The sequence below is a fragment of the Dermacentor variabilis genome, chromosome 7 (genome assembly GCF_050947875.1).
Source record: "Dermacentor variabilis isolate Ectoservices chromosome 7, ASM5094787v1, whole genome shotgun sequence".
Classification (NCBI taxonomy): domain Eukaryota; kingdom Metazoa; phylum Arthropoda; class Arachnida; order Ixodida; family Ixodidae; genus Dermacentor; species Dermacentor variabilis.
In genome coordinates, this window is record NC_134574.1 from 99548539 (window position 1) to 99567994 (window position 19456).

The 19456-nt window shown below is 48.9% G+C and overlaps 1 protein-coding gene across 3 annotated transcripts in view; it reads left to right on the top strand.

Annotated features, from left to right (window-relative positions):
- The first annotated feature begins 65 nt into the window (after nt 1-65).
- hrg (poly(A) polymerase hiiragi) overlaps nt 66-19456 on the top strand; it is a 48249-nt gene continuing 28858 nt past the window's right edge. For 2 of the 3 annotated variants that reach the window (XM_075698855.1, XM_075698857.1), the window contains exons 1-8: nt 271-550; nt 3289-3510; nt 4171-4237; nt 4816-4897; nt 9448-9557; nt 10080-10133; nt 11532-11643; nt 14895-15317. In XM_075698855.1, the coding sequence (XP_075554970.1) occupies nt 528-550; nt 3289-3510; nt 4171-4237; nt 4816-4897; nt 9448-9557; nt 10080-10133; nt 11532-11643; nt 14895-15317 (1093 nt within the window). In that variant the 5' untranslated portion in view covers nt 271-527. The other variant, XM_075698856.1, reaches the window with a different exon arrangement.

A 19456-nucleotide genomic window follows, 5' to 3' on the forward strand; every position in this document is an offset into this window, starting at 1 on the left:
ATGAATAAAAACGTCGCAATTTTGGTTTCCCTGGCGGACGAGACGGAAAGCTGCGCTTTTCTCGTCTTCTACTTCCGCTACTGGAAGTCGCTACATTACAACACAAGTTCACAGCAGACGGTCCGCGAAATTGTTTTTTCGCGATAGCCGCGGTCTAGCACCGTGTATTTTCACCCATGAAGTTCTTTTCGAGGCTAAAGAAGACGACCAGCAGGGGATAGCGCGGCGACTGCGCCCCGGGCACAGCCACGATGTCGAGGTGAGTGGCGCACAAGCGCGACGCGCTCGCTGCTGGCCGGCCGCACACCACCACCACTCTGCGTCAAGCCGCCTGCCCCGAGAGAGAGACGACGGCGGTTAGGCCTAGCGCGCGTGAACAATAAACACCTTCGGTGGACGTGCCCCGGAACGCGCGACCACAGACACCGCTCGGCAGTGCACGAATCGCCGCAGACGGGGCAGCCGCTTCGCCGACGGGCCTTGGTGCGACGCCGACCGTTTCCCGTGCCGAGACAGCGCTGCGAACAATGGTTCATTGGGAGAACGTCCGGTAGGCCTATCACGCTTTGAACTGCACGCAGCGTTCTTGCAAACGAAATGCGGCCCCGCGGACCGGCGCATTTCGACTCTGCCGCTGGCGAGACGGTCGCCCGGTTTTGTGTAGGCCGCTGTCGAAGCGCTTCGCGCCCAGCGTGGTCGCGCTGCTTGTGTGCGTGTTCGGAATGCGTCGCGCGGCGCATGTTTCAAGCGAAACTACGACGGTGCCCAGTCATTCGCAGCGACACCGTAGCGGAGGCAGTTTTTTTTTTTTTCTGTCCCGAGAAGAGCTTGGTTTGCGCAACGCCGCTTCCGACGAACCCGTTCCTTTTTGTCGACACTGGTTGCGGCGGCTCCCCTGATTGACGCGGAAGGGCAAATCTTGCCCCCACGAAACTACAGCCAGCTCGTGCGTGGTACCGCCCGTGGAACGTCGGCAGTTTTGTCTGGCGGTCGTCGCAGCATAAACAAAACGTGCGTCGTCGGCGGCCGAAATAGCTGCCTCTGCGCTTTACTCGTGGTTCGTTGCCTCAAAGCCAGAACCTGCCACGACCGCGGTTAACCCCTCGTAGTCTGAATTTTTGTTTCCGAAGTACGACGCAGATTGTATTCTCGAAGTCGCTTTGCGTAATTCCACGCGATTCGAAATGGCGTGCCACTTCATCGAGGAAGCGGAAGCGCCAGTCTCGTGTCACGGGAGTTCATTCATTGCACTGCGATGCGTAGCCAGAATGCCTCGTGGTGTTTTTTGACAGTCGAGTCATTTATAGCCTGTGCGGCCGTCTTGTATCGTGTAGTTGCCGTTTGTAGCTGTCGCTACAGAAACCGTACAGACCAAGCGAATGTGTGTGTGTGTGTGTAGTGCACGCCATGAGGTGCGCATAAATGTGCGTGCCGTGTGTAATGTTCGCGCAACGTGTTGAGAATTAGCACGTGCTTCCGTGAAGCGCTGGTGGCCCTGTGCACTCGGGTATCGTGAAGTCCTCGCGCTGTTTTTAACTGCGACATGTTGCACAAAATTTCGCGAGCTGACTGGGCTTTACTTATTTGGGGTCGTAGGTAAAAATGGCATTGTGGAGGTTGCCACATTTAATGCCGCTTACGCGTAAGGATTCTTCGAACGTGAATATTGTTTCCATAGCGACTTGTGTAGAAGACATTGTGTGGCTGAGCGGTGTGTGCTAAAGCCATGTGAGATTTTCGTCCGAGTGCTGGTTGGAAAGTTCTGTGCCGGACATGTGCCCGTGACCCCTTCTGGGCAGCTTGAATTGTGCGCACCAGTAGGCATGTGTGGTTTTGAGATGAATGTTTGTTGGGCTGAGCTTGGCCATGTACTGTTGCTTACATCAGTGGGCTGTCTGTGCTGGTCAAGTACCAAGCATTGCTCATATATCAGATATTTTGAAGTACTTCACAAACGTGTGTGAAATTCAAGCAGCAGGGAAACGCATGGTCAAGCATTGTGCTGACACTTGTGCCACAGTAACTTGCAAGGCAAACACTTTGGCCAAACAGAGGTTCGTCTAACGCTCATTTTCTGATCTCTGGCGATTTGACTAGTTCTTAGCAGTATCAACCACATAACCGGCTGCACTAGCCAACTTCGTGGCAGCTTTGCATTAAAATTTAGTTTGTTGCCACATTCTTTTGGGTGCATATAATTTATGAAGCAGATTCTCATCTCTGCAAAAGTTTGTTGTAAAGCTTGTGGAACTAACCGCGAAAATTCATTTAAACATTATATGCTTTCGTATGAACTCCAGAATGCTATTGACAGCTTGAACACTAATGCCTGTTTCACATGCTGGGCACTTGCAGTGCATTTTTGCAGCTGTGAAAACTCTGCACATGCAAATTATCCGAACACCTAGTGGAAGGCTGAGCTGTTCTTGGTATTTGCTTATTTAGGTTACATTAGTGTGAACAATGTAAAACAAACCAGTAACTGTTATTGTGAAAAATTTTTTGTGTTTGAGCTTGTATCCAAGCAGAAAATAATCTAGCAGGCCACAGTGACCCGTCCACGCCAAATGCACAAATTTACAGAGTTCAGCAACTTGGAAAATCGGAAATCGCACAACGGGGACAATGGCATATTTGACGCATCTATGAATTCATAAGCAAATTCACATCATGTTCAACGAGCTTTAAGGCTCTTATTGTCCTCTCTCAAACACTTTATTGAGAGGCCTATAAACCTTAATTTGACTTCTGAAAAGTAGACCCATTTGTGACTTGTCACCAGGCCATTTATATGCCTTATAGAGCCCAAACGCTAAGTCTACAAAAATGCAAAGCAGGTTACAGGAAGTTTACAGGCAACTTTGTATGCCGTCCAGGTGCTTTCTTATAAAGATGCTTCTGACATGATTCCCCATTGCTAAGGAAGGTTAATGCCGAACAAGCAAGTTGTACTATTATACAGTGATGCTCTCTGCTCGATTGTACGTCACTTGTGTCATCCAGGGTTGGCTGATCCCTTTCATGGCGCAGGCAAAGCACCACTCGGGCCCTGATGAAATGTGGTATGGAATGGCATAGGAAAAGGCATTGCTTGCAAAAACCGCTCACTTTTGTAAGAGGAGATACCTCTGGGCAAAGTGTCGGTGTCATGTTTGATTGGGTTACTGTGGTGTAATGCATGAATGGAGACACAGTAAGAGCTCACAGTGCTTTGGGGGAACCTCCTGCCGGGTAGTGGATGGTGCAAAGGGGCAGCTTGCTGACACGTTGGTGCGTGCTTGTCCGCAGCTTCCCCGTGCCGGTGGGTCGCGGGGACCTCTTGAGTGGCGGCGGAGCTCTGCAGCCGCAGCAGATGGGCTCGGCCGCCGGCGTGGCAGACAAGACGCTGGGCATGACCTCGGCCATCAGCACTGCCCCGCCCAAGCCCAGTGACCTGCAGCGCACCCAGGAGCTCGAGGAGACCCTGCGCCAGTTCGGCCTGTTCGAGTCGGAGGATGAGCTGGCACACAGGTGCTCGTGTGTTTTGTGCCCTTGCATCTGTGTGTGGTGGTGATAGTGTGTGTGTGTGTGTTTCTGCAGGCTTGAGGGGATGCTTCTCCCTTCAGTCATTGAAAAAAAAAAAGAAGCCACAGTTTTGTTTATTTCACAGTGGAGATAGGCGGCTTCCGAAGACCACGCCGACGTTAGGGACAGAGTCGTCGAGAAGACTCTCCTTTTCTGGCTTCGCTGCATTGTGTTGTGGTAATTGCGTATGCACGAGCTCCATCATCCCTTGTGCTGAAGAACACAACTGTGTGCGTAGTGGGTGCAGCCTTTGTGTGGGTGTGCACCCTAGCTGGCGCTTTGGGTATTCCTGTCATGCTAGTTCGAACTGTTTTTCTGCCAGCTTGGAGGCTCCCATGACGGCCTCGTGTGGTTATTTTTAATGTGGCAGAGGCTAGGTGAATGCCATCTGACAGTTTAAAGCCAACACGTTTAAAAAAATGTGCAAGAAGTCTGGTTTTGTAGTGCAGCCCCTTGGATATTGCGTGCTGTATTACGCAGAAGCTTGTCTACGGGCCTGAAGTGTTGGAAAGTGGCTTTTGTGTTCATTGTGGGTAACTCCATCTTGAAGTGCCCATTATGGCAAGTGCCGTCTGTGATGCCATGGTCCTTGGTTTTTGTGTCTAGGATGGATGTGCTGTCGAAGATCAACCAGCTTGTCAAGAAGTGGATCTATGAAGTCAGTGTAAAAAAGGTGAGCTTCAGGTTCATTTTGCCTCAGTCTTTTGGAAAGCTTCTTGTACAGTTTTTCTTTTTCCTTGAAATTTCTTAGTCTTTATTGCTCCCAGCTCAACTGGAGTTTTGTCCACATGAATAGTGAGACAGTGATAGCAAATGACCCCGTGTGTATTTACAGTGAACACATTCCAGGATATATGCAACAGTGTTCAGAATAGCAGCACACACTGGTTACACGTACAGCAACCATTTAACAGAGTGATATGGGATGTAGGCATGCTTCCTGCCTTTGATAACACTGAACAGCTAATTTCTGCATGGACCATAAACTGTGTACTTTGACTGAACATGTGGCCCATGACTTTGGTGATTAAATAGCCATGACACACAACGAAGTGCATCTAAAGGTATGCTGCTCATTAACAGCTGTGGTTCTCCTGCAGACATTCGCATAGCGGTATATACATAACCTCTATATCATGCTGCTGTTCTCTGATGACACTGCCGGCACTAGACATACCAAAGTTAAGAGCATTTAGTGGGTTTTTGTGGGTTCATTTTGTGGTTTCATGCATGTGTTCTGATCTTGTGCAGAACATGCCGCCGAGTGTGGCCGAGAATGTGGGAGGGAAGATCTACACATTTGGGTCGTACCGGCTTGGAGTCCACACAAAGGGTAAGCTTTGGGAGAGAATTGACATGTTGCCGTCGCATTGTGCAGGCCTCCTGGGGCTGTCTCATGTACGGTTTTTACTGTTGAGTGAAATTTTCAGTGGTTTGGGCACAACTTGAATGAGTCGCTGCGAAGGCATTTTGTTTTTGGGCCCTTATAGCCTGCTGTTTGCCTTGGTGCCTTTGCCAAACGTCCGTCACTGATATCGTATCAGCTTACTGAGAAAGTGCCATATCTGGAAAAGGGCCGTATCTGCCCACGTGTTGACACTCGAAATCACTGGCAGGCAGTGTATCAGTCTATTTCTTACAAAGGCAGACAATTAAATGAGCTTATCTGGGAGATGTGCAAGTGATTTGCTGCTTTTGGTAGCATCATTGTGCACAAATAAATTGGACTTACGGTTGGCACTTATTGTTGCTGTGAAGGCAGGAGAGAAACCTTCATTTGCATAGTTGTCCACAAAATATTGCCGGGCATGCGAGCGTGCGGCCACACCTTAGCGAAGCAGTCCTTTGCATGTGCAATGATGCCTGGAGGCATGGCTTCGTGTCGTCTGCTACAATGTTTGGATGCGCCAATGGATGTGCTTACTGGTATTAATGACCAATAAGCACATGATATATTGTACTAGGCTTGAGGTAGTGAACCTCTGTCTGTTCAATGCAGCACACAAACTCAAAGGCTGGCTTACCGCAACAGTGATATGCTACCGAAGGCAAAATTCACTTCATCGCACCCGGGCTTGGTGGGCCCAAACAAAATAGACAAAAAGCAAGCCTCTCTGCATTGATGCATCTGCGCAGATTTGCTTCGACACTTTTACAGTGGCACTCTGCAATACATTCTTTGCCAAGTGTGCAAACGTTTTGTCACTTGTGGCCTAGTTGCCTCTCATCGAGCGTGGGTGCACACAACTGATACTGGGAACTGCATGATTTGCACAAGCAATGTGGGACTAGTATGATGTGATAGGGGAAGACTTTCATAATAGAGATTTTATTGTAAAATGCAATAACTTTGCTATCTTTAATTTTACATTCAGTTTAAGGCAAGGTTGATTATTATAAAGTAATACGGCCGAGACTTGATTTTTCAGTGACCAATCTTTGCCAGCTGGATTACTCCAGCTTATTTGCAGTGCCGCCACCCACTCTAGAACTAATGCATAATGTGTGGGGTCCTCTCACACCCGTACTCTTGGGACAAAGGAACGACAACACAGTAGTGCAAACAATCACAAGGGCATTTATTGCACCTTTCATAAATCAATGCCTGCTAGCCGAGTTGCTATCCACAAAACATGCCGATGGGCGCGCGGCAAATCTAGAAGTCTGACTCACCGCGACCGGAAGCGAGCGAATATGTTCGCCCCATGCTGGATCCCAAGGCCTGGTCGTTCGCGTGTATGGTCACGCGAATCGTGGCGCGTTCGAGGGCGCTCACGCGAGGCGGTCTCGCAGAAGCATGGGTCGGCGAGCACGCGGGATACGTCCCCGCCGCGCGCCGACCCGCCGGGGAAGAGGGTCGCTGCACGTGCGGCACGGCCGTCCCCCTTCCTGTCTCGAACCCCCTCAGCCCGAGCGCCTTGTCTCCCGACGCCCGAGTAACCCCGCAGCGGCGCGACGCTCGCGCCATCTCTCGCACCGCGCTTGTACCACCCGACCGCCGCGGGCGCCAGGCCACGCGGCGGGCGAAGCCGCCCTGCAGGAGACGAGCCATGCGGGAAAACTAGATCTCAGGGGAGGCGTGAGAGTCACGCATCCCCACATCCCCCCAACCTTAAATCACTACATATTCCGGCGAGACATGTGACACGGTCTAACATCAAACTGTGCTTCGCAAACAAGGTAGAACATTAAACAGTGGTCGCGCCGAAGAAATGTCCGCACGCTGTCCATAACATGCGAGCCGACATTGTCCTTGGGTGCACCGCTGGCGTCCGCCGGTCACAGCGGCAGCTTTGCAGACTCGACGGCACGATGCCAGGCCAGGACTCCGGAGACGACGACGCAGTAGTCGGTACGAACAAGCGTCGCTCGCGCCGACGCGCCCTGCTGGGAAGAGCCGCCGTAGCTGTCGGTGACCGCCGGCTCTTTTGTCCGCCACCGAGGGTTGTGAGCTGGATGCAGGAGGCCGCCGAAGCCGCCGCGCCGAACTGGCCACAGCATCACCATCGCCCGGGGTGGCTCGATCGTAGTCCGGGGCAGCAGCAGAAGATGTGCAGGTGACGGCAAACCAAGGGTGACTCCAATCACGCTGCGTAAACTCAACACACTCGGCAAACACTAAAGTAGTGCAAGGGAGAGGAATTATGCATGCGCATCGCCCACGTGGTACGATGTTCAACTCGGCTAGCAAAAGATCGGGCAGCTACTCAGATGCTAAGTTCACGTGAACGAAGCTCGCTTTCTTGAGTCGAACGAGTAATTTCAGTTCGTGCGAGGCTAAATAGAATGAGGGAAGCGAATTGCAACACCTCAACGCCACGGTCCACCAGGTTGTGTCCCTCCACGTGCGACAGGCAGCTTCGTAAAGCCTTAGGCCTAAAGCGTCGCTACCCTGACAACAACCGGCATCCAAAAACAACACCCAAAATGGGCGCAAAACAGGCAGCCGCGAGGAGACGTTAGCTCTGTGAGGTAGTCCTACTCCGCTCGGTGCACAAAGCATCCGAGTTGACGGCGCCCACCGTCCCAGACGGTGTCGGAGCGCCCGGTGCCAGGCCGCAATACCAGTCAGCCCGTAGTGGCACCCGTGGCCCGCGGCCACCCGGCTCCCAGAGCCGCGACTTCATCCGAGTCAAAGAGATAGAAGAAGCTATTTACATAAGAAATTCGGATCACCCACGAGGCTTCCGTACTCACTCGCTTCAGGCTTGCCACTGCTCTGCGGGTGCTCAGCCTCGCTCTCCCAGGATGCAGACCACGTGGCTCTCGTACCGACGAATGCCATTAAAAAAAACACTTGCGAAAAGGCTTAGCATGTTGACATGTTCAAACACACTACAGCCACCATCACCTCGCTCAAGAAAGCACACCGCCGACGCTAGCGATCAAAATTCGCGCTAGGCCTACGCTTCGGTTCGAACAAAGGTCTCGAACGAAGCAGAGCTGTTAAAACTATCGTCCGATGCCCCAAGAGTCCCACGTTGGGCAGCCAGATGTGGGGTCTCTCTCACACCCGTACTCTTGGGACAAAGGAACGACAACACAGTAGTGCAAACAATCACAAGGGCATTTATTGCACCTTTCATAAATCAATGCCTGCTAGCCGAGTTGCTATCCACAAAACATGCCGATGGGCGCGCGACAAATCTAGAAGTCTGACTCACCGCGACCGGAAGCGAGCGAATATGTTCGCCCCATGCTGGATCCCAAGGCCTGGTCGTTCGCGTGTATGGTCACGCGAATCGTGGCGCGTTCGAGGGCGCTCACGCGAGGCGGTCTCGCAGAAGCATGGGTCGGCGAGCACGCGGGATACGTCCCCGCCGCGCGCCGACCCGCCGGGGAAGAGGGTCGCTGCACGTGCGGCACGGCCGTCCCCCTTCCTGTCTCGAACCCCCTCAGCCCGAGCGCCTTGTCTCCCGACGCCAGAGTAACCCCGCAGCGGCGCGACGCTCGCGCCATCTCTCGCACCGCGCTTGTACCACCCGACCGCCGCGGGCGCCAGGCCACGCGGCGGGCGAAGCCGCCCTGCAGGAGACGAGCCATGCGGGAAAACTAGATCTCAGGGGAGGCGTGAGAGTCACGCATCCCCACAAATGGCAACCAAAATTTTGGCCACCATTACATGAATGTTTAAAGAGTATTCGTTTTGTCTGTTGGTGACCATTCTAACTGCGATTGTAGAGTGAAATGTCTGTTCACTGTTTCTACAGAGTAACTTTCTTTTTAATGCACTCGAATTAATATGTATTTTAGTATTTTTTCCCCACATTTTCATATTTTTGGGCGTCTAATATTTTTCAAATTTGGCATGTCTGTTAATGGCTCAATATAATTGAGCGGCTTCTAAGCATTGACTTTTGAAACTGGGGTGTGGATTTCTATTGATGGTTTTCGTAATTCTAAAGTGCGCTTCTCTGCACTGCAGAATTGCCCATCTAATGGTGGGACCAGTCATCATTCACATGAGAGATGAAGTGTGCTAGCTGCACACGCTTGGGCGGAGCTTGTCTCTCATAGGCACTTCTTTTTTTTCACGAGAGCTACGTGTACATATTCTATGTTTCACTACAAGTACAGTGCGCTTACACATGCTGTTTGTTGCAAAGATGACTATACCACCATTAACTTTGCAAACTGTTCCGCAGGAAGGCTAGTTTTACAATTACGAAAGGGGTCCATTGGTTTATGGTTCGGTTTCAGTAGTACTTGTCTACAGGGATGCTGCGTGTTGCGAAAACTGGCATTTGATCGGCACAGGTCAAGCCCAACTTGTTGTTTGTGTTGCTTTATTGATACGTCTAGCATCACGTGCCTCGTTTGCGACTGAGCGCCTGATTCTCGTCGCATTCTCTTTGACGTTGGAATGTTTGTGCTCGTATGCAGGCGCTGATATCGATACCCTGTGTGTGGCACCACGGCACATTGAGCGTAGCGACTTCTTCACCTCGTTTGTGGAGCTGCTCAGGCTACAGGAGGAGGTCAAGGACCTCAGGGTGAGCCTCTGCTTCCCTCCTTTCTTGCTCTCGCTGTTTTTTTCTTTTAGCCACAACATTGTGTTCCACCGTGATGCATTGGAGTTTGGGCTGTGTGTTCTTTGCATGCAAGTCGCATAAACAGTGTATAAGTACACAGCATAACACCGAGAATGGAAGTACATCAAAGTATTAAAATGGTGATGCTATGAATAACAGCGCACTTACGGGCTATAGGGCTGTGCTGCTGAGTGGGACCTTGCAGTTTCAATTGCGGCTTTCTGGTGGAGACAGGATGCAAAAGCACTCGTTTATCGGGCATTGTGTGCACATTAAAGCGCCCAGGGTGGTCAGAATTAATCCGGAGACAATGGCATGCCTGATAATCAGACCATGGTTTTATCCTGTAAAGTGCCAGAATTTAATTTTTAATTTGAGAATAGCATTACACTATAATTCTGGGCAGGATTCTACTTGCGAATTGCCTATGTGTTTTTTTTTCCCCCAGTTGTATGCACGACTTACGTATGTAACCTTTTGCAGGCTGTTGAAGAGGCTTTTGTACCTGTCATCAAAATGACATTTGATGGAATTGAGGTAATGTGCGCCTCTGTTGTATGTTTTTCGTGGGTAACTTTAATGGCAATGAATGTAAATGCCATAAGTGAATTGCCAAGTTCCAATGAAACGTGGAGTGCTTGCACTCTTTCCCTGTGTGTGTTCATCGCTTGCTTAGGTATTTCAAAGCAGAGGTGTAACAAAACTGCAGCCATGGATTGTTCAAATACATTTTCACGCATGTCAAGTTGTGTCAGGCTTGTTAGTTTAGTTTGGCGTCCTCAAAACTGCAGGCGTCGTTTCACTTTCACCGATTTAGTTTCGAATTCAGCAACAGTTGTCAAGAATGCATCAGACAAAAAAGCACACTTGCCAACTCTCCCGAGCTTTTTGTAAACTTCATGAATTGGGGCTTGATTTATGATTTTATGAATGTTGTGTCAAGTTTTATGAAAGATATAATTCGCAGGAAAGCTTTGCCAGTCAGTTTCAAAGCCATCTGTTGGAAGTTTTTTGATGGTAGAACAAAAGTGGGGGTACCTGCTTTGAGCTACTTTAGACAGAGAAATTCCTGGAGCAGGAAAAAGCGGCAGCAGCAAAGTAGTTGTGATGTTAAAAAGACTGTTCTGCTTCTCAGTATTTGCTGTCCCAAGTTTGTTGCAGCTTTTGTGCTGCATTTAAACGTAAATCCTTGTTAATAAAGTACATACGTAACCCTGAGAAGGTGTGTGCATTCAGGCTAAGCTCTAAAAAAGAAAAAAGATGCATGTTCTTTTTGAAGTCGTGTCAAGGGGATGTTACAAATTTTGAAGTTCACAAATTCGCAGGTATGCTAAAAAAACTCTGAATTAACAACAATCTTTGTACTCCAAACCAACAAACTGTGTTTCTGTTAAAGTTGCGATGACAAACTTGTTGGACCCGCTGCATGTATTGTCATTACAGGTAAACAACGGCGGCGTGAGCTTTAAAAATAATGGTGTCAATTGGTAAAGCCGTAGGTTCTGTTAAAAAGCACCAGCAAGAAAAACCAGGGCAGGGGTCATGTAACCGCATGCCAGTATCTAGAGTCCTTCATTTGTTTGCCCCTTTTGTTATGCCTGGACCTATTTGAGACTGGCACAATTCGATGGCCTCTTCCACGCCTCTGATTTGAACCAACATTTTGGTATTGCAAGCCCTGTGGCTGTAGAAGGACGTTGTTGGCTTCGGTTTCTGCCTAATGAATGTGTATAGTCAAAGACGAAATGGAACAACTTGCATTTTTCCTTGGTAAGGAAACACAGTTCGTGACTGCGAGCAATACTCCTCGGGGCAACGAAGGCAAAAGTTCGAGGTACATCTTTTGCTCGCATGCTAAGTTACAACAGCTTGTCACACATCGGGAGCAAAGCTGTACACTCGGAAGCAGAGCTAACACTCCACGTCATGTTGCAGCTGGACATGCTGTTTGCGCGGCTGGCCCTGAAGGACATTCCGGAAGACCAGGATCTGCGGGACGTCAACATCCTCAAGAACTTGGACCAGAAGTGTGTGCGCAGCCTCAACGGTGGGTGTGCGCACATAGTCGGTTGGTTGATGTGGGATATCTCTGAGCGCGGGCTTGGATTTCACGGATCACTTGAATCCTTGTAGAAAACAGGAGGCTTGGTCAAGCCAGAAAGTCTGCATTATCGAAAGTCAGGGTGGCAACTCCGCCTTGCAAATTATTGCGCCAGCTCACCACCACATCGAGGATATTGGCAGGGCATCTGCTCAGGCCTGCTCTTTCAGGTGTCGAGCACATTTTCTGAGCCACTACAGCCCACGTACAGGAATATTCTTTGAAATGTCGCCGATACTATCGCTGAGGCGACTGGTTGCCAAAAGTGATTGTCACAAAATGTCCGTGGTTAGGTCTAGCCGGCAGGGGTGCTAGGTGGCATGCCATCACGGGAAAGCTAGCCCTTTGTATGTTTGTACCCGTAGACATAGAGATTGCACCTGCGATCACGCTCAGTCTGAAATGACAGCAGTGCATGTGAAGCGTAGTTTGGTTTCTCTGGCAGTCAGGCTGCGGCAACTGCTGCGCAGGCCTACCAAGTCTGTATGCGTGCACACTGGTAGGAACGGTGGAAGCTAACAAGTGCATTAAGGGTGGACGTGGGTTTTAAATCGCTAAAAATGGCAAAAAAAAACGATTTTTTGAAAATCACATTTTCAGTTTCTATGACCCCTTTTCTATCTGATACCCAAGTATCATCACTGTAAACCACTTAGAAGTGCTCTAAAAAATTCGTTTTATCAGCCAAGGTGGCGAAAAATCTCGCGGAAATAAAGAACAGCGTTTTTCACGCCACGATATCTCCGGAACGGCGCGACCGAGCGCCGCCATCTTGGTCTCGTTGGAAAGCGCATTTCTCCATCTTCAAATTTGCCGCTTCAGCGATCTCCTCCATACAGAAACAAGCGCACAAAAAGCAAATGATTGAAGGTCGTGCCGGAGTCTGCGATTGGCCGCGCCTGCCACGTGACTCCAGCGCAGTTCGCCAGTGGTCTAGCGCGGTTCACCATTGGTCCGGCGCTCGCGTCGTCTGCTCGGCTTTTTGCACCTCGCGAGTTTGATGTCTCCACTCGCCGTAATCTCGACGTGTCAAAACGGGCGCTACGCGGACATCGCAGTAGCGTGGCCGATCCCTGCACTTGTGGACGTTTCAGACTCGCGGCTAAGCATTCCGAGCATCGGCGACGCGGACTTCGCAACCAACATTCACGCGCGGAATCCGCGGACATATGGCTAAGCCTTTCAGCACTCGGTGTTTCGAATTCGTGACAAATACGTATCGCGAACGCAATCCTCGGAAACGCGGCTAAACATTTCGCGCATAGGGAGTCTCCGACTCGGCGATCATGCACATCGCGCGCGGACTTCTCGGAGCGTCACCTAATCATTTTGTGCATCGGCGCCTCCGACTGCGCGAACAAGCGCATCGAGGGTCGACTCCTCGAGCCCGCGACTAGGCATTTCGCGCGTCGGCACCTCGGACTGCCCGAATAAGCGTCCTCGAGGGTCGACTCCTCGAGCCCGCGACTAGGCATTTCGCGCGTCGGCACCTTGAACTGCGCGACTAAGCACATCGCGCGTCGGCTCCTTGTATCTGCGGCTGTGCATTTCGCACGTCGGCACTTCGGACTCGCAACCAAGCACATTGCGCGTTCACTCTATTATCAGATTGTCACGATAGCTCGTAACAATATCTATCATACCACCCCTTCATAAAGAGAACCTCATCATGAGCTCTGTTCACTAGGCCCCTTGGGCTGGCACACACCTGGCTGCAGAAGTCATCGAGGCATCATACAAAAGTAAAATTCTGGAAAGCACCTAGCAGCTGCATATCTATAATTGGCTCTCTGATCCTAAGTTCCACAGCCACTGTCAGGTGAAGATGACTTGGAAGGCTACTTACACTCAGAGCCTACATTCAGTAACATGGTCAATTATACCAAATGAAAAAATGCCTCACTGATTGTAATGGAGACTGCTATCAATCAGACAGCCTGCATGTACAACACTGGAACTATATTCATGCCCACACAGAGTTCTACACTTCGGTTTGAAACCCAGGCACCATGCTCTTTGTAGAGCATGGTGCCTAATAAAGTTTCTTGTGCTAGTTCAGTGGCCAGTGTACTATTATTTTGAGTGTGCAGTCACACATTTAGCATGGCCATTCTTACAAAACATAGAGCTTCAAAAGTGTGCCATTTGTATTGCTGTAGATTCACTTCAGCAAAAGCTACATTTTTTTGAAACTTCAAATGCGTTTATTTCAGTTCGATGTTTTTGCACACTGTACTCCGCCTTATGGGTGTTTTTTCTGGGTTATCTTTGGCCAAAAATGACAAGGGTGGTATAATTTTATTCGTATTGAAATGATCTGGGGGGTGATGCTATTTTTATTACTCTTGCACCGTCATGAAAATTACATTCAGGTATAGTACTCGCTGCTAATTAGAAAAAAATTTTCATAATAAATGCAAGATTGTTTTCTTGTCCGCAAAATGCTTCCAAATGAATAAAAATAGCATCACCCCCTACAGTAGGTCTTTAGCAATGGTGTCATGCATTTAGTTTTTGATTTAGCAAGACGGAATCATCAGAAAACCCCGTAACGAGTTTGAAATTAATTTGACTTCAGACCTCAATATTTTTTGAACTGCTACAGCTATCAAAAATCTAATTACAGATCTGAAATCAGCACGAAAAATTACCCCAGACAGTGGAGTTTATGAAAGATTCACCCAAAAATAAGAAAAACATTTTTAAGACCCACTTCCCCCCTTAAAGCCTAATAGCTCCGGCTCCAAAATAAATTGTGAAACACTGCTTAAACTGACCGCAGTCAAGGTTGCGTGCTCCATATTTGCATATCACAATGCCTGCTGATAAGCAGCTGGGCAAAAGGCTTCTCGTCTCCTAGGAAACCACCATGCACCCGCGTAGTGCTGCCACCACTTCGCTCCCCCCCCCCCCCCCCCATTCATTTGCTCACTTGTCTCGCACTCCTCCTTCGCATCACCCTCTTTGCTCTTCCCTCCCATCAGCCGGCGCACCTCATTCAGAAGCATGCTTGCTGCCGCACTTGTCAGTGGGATTTTCCGGTGGAAGCTGCATTATAACCAGTATTTCATCTCGCGCAGCTGCACTGTAAGCGGTATGTGTATACATGGAGTTCTATGCGAGGGTAAACAGGAGTCGGTCCCGTCTTTTGTCTGTCGCACTGTTGCCAAGCCTGGCTGCCCTTTCTCTGCATGCAGGCTGCCGTGTGACGGACGAGATCCTGCACCTGGTGCCGAACCGGGAGACCTTTCGGCTGTCGCTGCGCGCCATCAAGCTGTGGGCCAAGCGTCACGGCGTGTACTCCAACGTGCTGGGCTACCTGGGGGGCGTGTCGTGGGCCATGCTGGTGGCGCGCACTTGCCAGCTGTACCCGAATGCGGCCGCGGCCACCCTTGTGCACAAGTTCTTCCTGGTCTTCTCCCAGTGGCCCTGGCCCAAGCCCGTGCTGCTCAAGCAGCCCGAGGAGAGCCGGCTGGGCTTCCCCGTGTGGGACCCGCGGGTGAACGTCGCCGACCGCTTCCACCTGATGCCCATCATCACGCCCGCCTACCCGCAGCAGAACTCCACCTTCAACGTGTCCGTCTCCACCCTGACCATTATGCGGCAGGAGTTCAAGCAAGGTGGGTGCCAGCTACGGCGGTGTGTCCCACAAAGGCGGTGGGGACAGCTTTGCGCATTAGCTCAAGTTGCCGAAAGAATGAAGGATGATGCAACGTTTTCAACTTGTCATCTTAGGCCAGAAAATCGACATTTGAGCAAAAAATGTTGCTGGAGACAACTCCCTTTTGGCACCATGTGTGGCGGTGTTTGAAAATTCATTTCAAAGACCAGAAGCATGCATCCTTCCTTACCTGCCTGTTTGCGCTGTTCCCAGTAAACAAAACAAGTGCAGGAGAATGTCACTGTAGTCATGTACAAAGCCCAGTAACCAAACTTAAGATTTCTGTCGGCAGTGAGTGCTGCTAGGATTTAAGGGGGGAGGAGGGGATCATAACTTGTTTCTTGGCAGAGAGTGCAGAAAGTTGGCACACATTGCATTAAGAGAAATCTAAACTTTCATTGATATCTTCATTTTTTTTAATAAGAATTTATATTAAAGAATTAAGTTCCTTGCATCTGGAAAACCTGGCACTGTAACGAAACATGGTAAGGAGCTAGGAATACTTTGTATGCCGAAATGTCTAATCTACTTCAAGACAATGTTTGATTTTTTTTAGTGCCCTAATAATCTTTTGTTCAACATGAGGTGCATGCAACTGTGCTTTGCTGCATAGAGCCATGTAGTTATCGCAAAATCAGAAACTGGTGAAAAGACAAACATTTCAAGACTGTCTTGCTGTACAGCATAGTTTATGAGGTCACAGCAAAACAGAATCAAAATCAGTCCAGCCATTGTTGTGCTATGCTTTCCACAAGCGTGGTGACCGACAAAAAAAAAAAATTGAGAAAACAGGCTGCGAAGTTTTGCAAGCATGAAGATTTATTAGAAAGCATCAGAGCTGTAATATTTGGCATCATTGTTGTTGGGCATCTTCTTGCATCTTTGCCTCTTTGTTTGGTGTGCTTTGACATTTTCTTATCCTTGCTGGTCCATCAAATTGAATTTCAATTCAGTTTCAACAACCTGCGAAGGGAGTTGCGAACGCTGCATGCACACACTTCTGCCGACACCGCTAACATGAAGCGTGGCTCAAGGTGCGTCTGGTGTGATGTTTGGGCGACGATTTGTCTGGTGAATCTTCGGTTACTACACTGTCGCTCATCAACAGTTGGGGCTCGCTCGCAGGCCCAACTGTCCGTGTCACACAATGTATCAAAAATTGAACACAGTCTTCGCTCGCAATGGTGACGTTCGATCGGTGTCACCTTAAGGGGGGACGCGGGTCTTGAAATCGCGAAATATGGTCAAAAATGGCAATTTTCAAAAATTGCGTTTTTGAAGTCTTGAATGTCCCAACTATGCCTCTACAAAATATTATGGCTCAATTCCTACTAGAAGTATAAAAAAAACGGCAATTTAGAAACGTCGGTGAGCCGAAATTGAACGCCAAGCGCGAAGGTTTGCCTCATTTTCAAGCTGCCGTAGCTCCGCGCGACGCGAACCGATCGGCGCCATCTTGGTCTCGTTTGAAAGCTGGTTTCCCGCTCTCCATTCTGGCGCCCCTCGGCACGCTGTAGACCCTCGTGCAGCGGAGCGAGCGGCACCCGTTCTCAAGCGGGAAATCGTCGCGAGACAGCCGCTGATTGGGTGAAACGGGCGTCTCCTCGAGGGCAGCCCTCTGATTGGCCCTGACGCATGCTTCGCCTGCCGCGGCCCCGCGGCCGCGTTGTTCGACTCCTCCGCGTCGTCTGCTTTCGCCTGCATGCACGTCATTTTTCGCGCTCCTCTTTGTTTCCTAGTATTTTTCGTTCTGCCTTTTTCTTTATCGTTCTTGTAGATATTTTGGCTATTGAGTCGCTTCTTTTAACCACGAATTTCTTGCTTTTGCGTGCCTGGTGTCTATGTTCCGCGTGTCACGATGGCGCGAGACGCGCGCTTGAAAGCAAGCACGCGAAAAGCAGTCAGCAAAAAGAGACGCGCATGGAATAAGAAGAGCGCGACATCGTCGAGAACTACAGCTTCGGTGATGCCGCAAGCTGCTGTGCCCTTGGTGGATGCGGCTGGACTGAGCTCGCCAACAACAGCTTCGCCGGAGGACGCGGCTGAACAAACCCCATCGACGCTAGCTTCGCCGGTGGACGCGGCTGGACAGTGCCGATCGGTGTCAACTTCGGTGTTACCGCAAGTCTCTGCAGTGCCGGTGGATGCGCCTGGACTAAGACCGTCGAAAATGCCAACTTTTGAGACGCTGCAAGTCGCTTCGGATTCCGTGTCGTCGGAAGCGGCCGAGCCGGCTGACCGAAGCCTAACGTCGACTTCGGCGTTTCCGCACGCCGCTTCGGTGCCGACGGACGCGGCCGAACCGAGCTCGCGTGCTCAACGCTTTGACAGTGTTTTTCACGGAGGCGGAGTGCGCGGGGCACGAAAAAATACGCAGACAACATTAAAACTTAATTGGCGAAGAAGTCCGCAAGTTCGAGCTAATGAACGTCGGCACAGGAAGCGAAGACGACGATCGCGGCACAGAGTACATCATCGTTGATCTCTCTGTGCTAAAGAAGCTGTTTGCGTCCTCAAGCTGCAGCAAGTGTGGGTTGGCCACTCTCCAACTCGCAAAGTGCAGTGAGAGAGAGCAGTGAGAGAACCAGCAGAGCTGTTGCAGCACAGCTTGGTTACAGTCCTGGGAGCTACCTCATTCGTAGGAGCCTTGAAAAAGATCAGAGGCTCTGCAGGTCTTATAAAAGTCACACCAATGCTGAAAAGGTGAAGAAGAGGATGGCCAAGAAGCACAAGCCTGACAGAACCCAGGACTACTGCCCAGGAATTATGTGAATGTGTGGCAGATTCAAAGAAAATAGCAAGTGACTTTCTGAGCTTTTTTTTTTTGTCAAGTGCCAATGCAATACAGAGGTTTTCACAATCTTTACATGAACAGATTTCGTTGAGTTTGGTGTTATTGTGTTCAGTAATGACTGGGCTGCATGCTAAAGCATTAAATTTTTCCGTGTGATAGGTAAACAAAAGTGGTAGAGTAAGCAAAACTTTGAATGCAATTTTCTCAGCTTTGCTTTTTCGATCAAATGCCTTTGCCTTACAGAACTTTTCATAATGTTTGCATCAACTGATTTTATTGAATTAGGTATCATTTTTTTCAGTAAGACCTCGGCTACATCCTAAAGCTTTCCATTTTTCATTAAACCCAATAGACTAGCAATTATGTCAGATGTAAGCTAATTACTCCCACATTGTTTTTTTCTTCCTACTTTGTTATTCATTCATGACCTATATGATGACTTTTTGAAAATTTCTTTAGCTTTAGGATGTGCAGTGGGCCCTTGGAAATGACAGCTATTCTTTAAAACTAGTTTTTTTAATTAAGAAATTATCATAATGGCCCGTAAGAAAAGACCTATGTGGGATGAATTATTTTGCAATATCTTCATTTCTAGATGAGATATATAAAATCTGGATATATATTTGGGATCAGCATTTAAAGATACATCTGCATGCCAATTTTCAGAAAGATATGTCAAGAAATAAAAAAAAAGTTTTCAAGACCCTCATCCCCCCTTAAGGGGGGATATGGGGATCAAAGCTAACTTTTTTATTTACCATCCGATTTTGATTAAATTTTGCACAGATGTTAATAATATCACATAAACAAAACTGCGAAAATATGGTGAAAATATGGCTGCAATATCTGAAGTACTTTTTTGTTTACAAAATTGTTCTGCTTTCATTTTTGCAAAATGCCTACACACCTGTATATTGGTGCTAGGAGTTCAAACAAACATTGATAGCACTCCTATATGTATCCTCCACACAGTGACATTCCTGTAATTCTTTTTGCCTAACAAAATTGTTTTATATTTTCATTCTTTTGCAGCTACTTCAGTTGCATGAAAATCTCGACTGTGAAAACAAAAGATAACAAATTATTGAAGCAACTATTTTGAAAACAAAACATGTCACTGTGTGCAGTGGTGCACAAGGAGTGTAACAAAACAAACGGTGTAAAAATATTCATAACGGTGGCTGAGATATTGGCTTTGCAAGCTGACCTTGGTGGTAGAAAAAAGTTTTGAGAAAAAGGTGTTTGAAGTTTTGGGCCACGTTTATTCGACTAGAAACTACCGGCCTTGTAGGTACAGGTGTCAG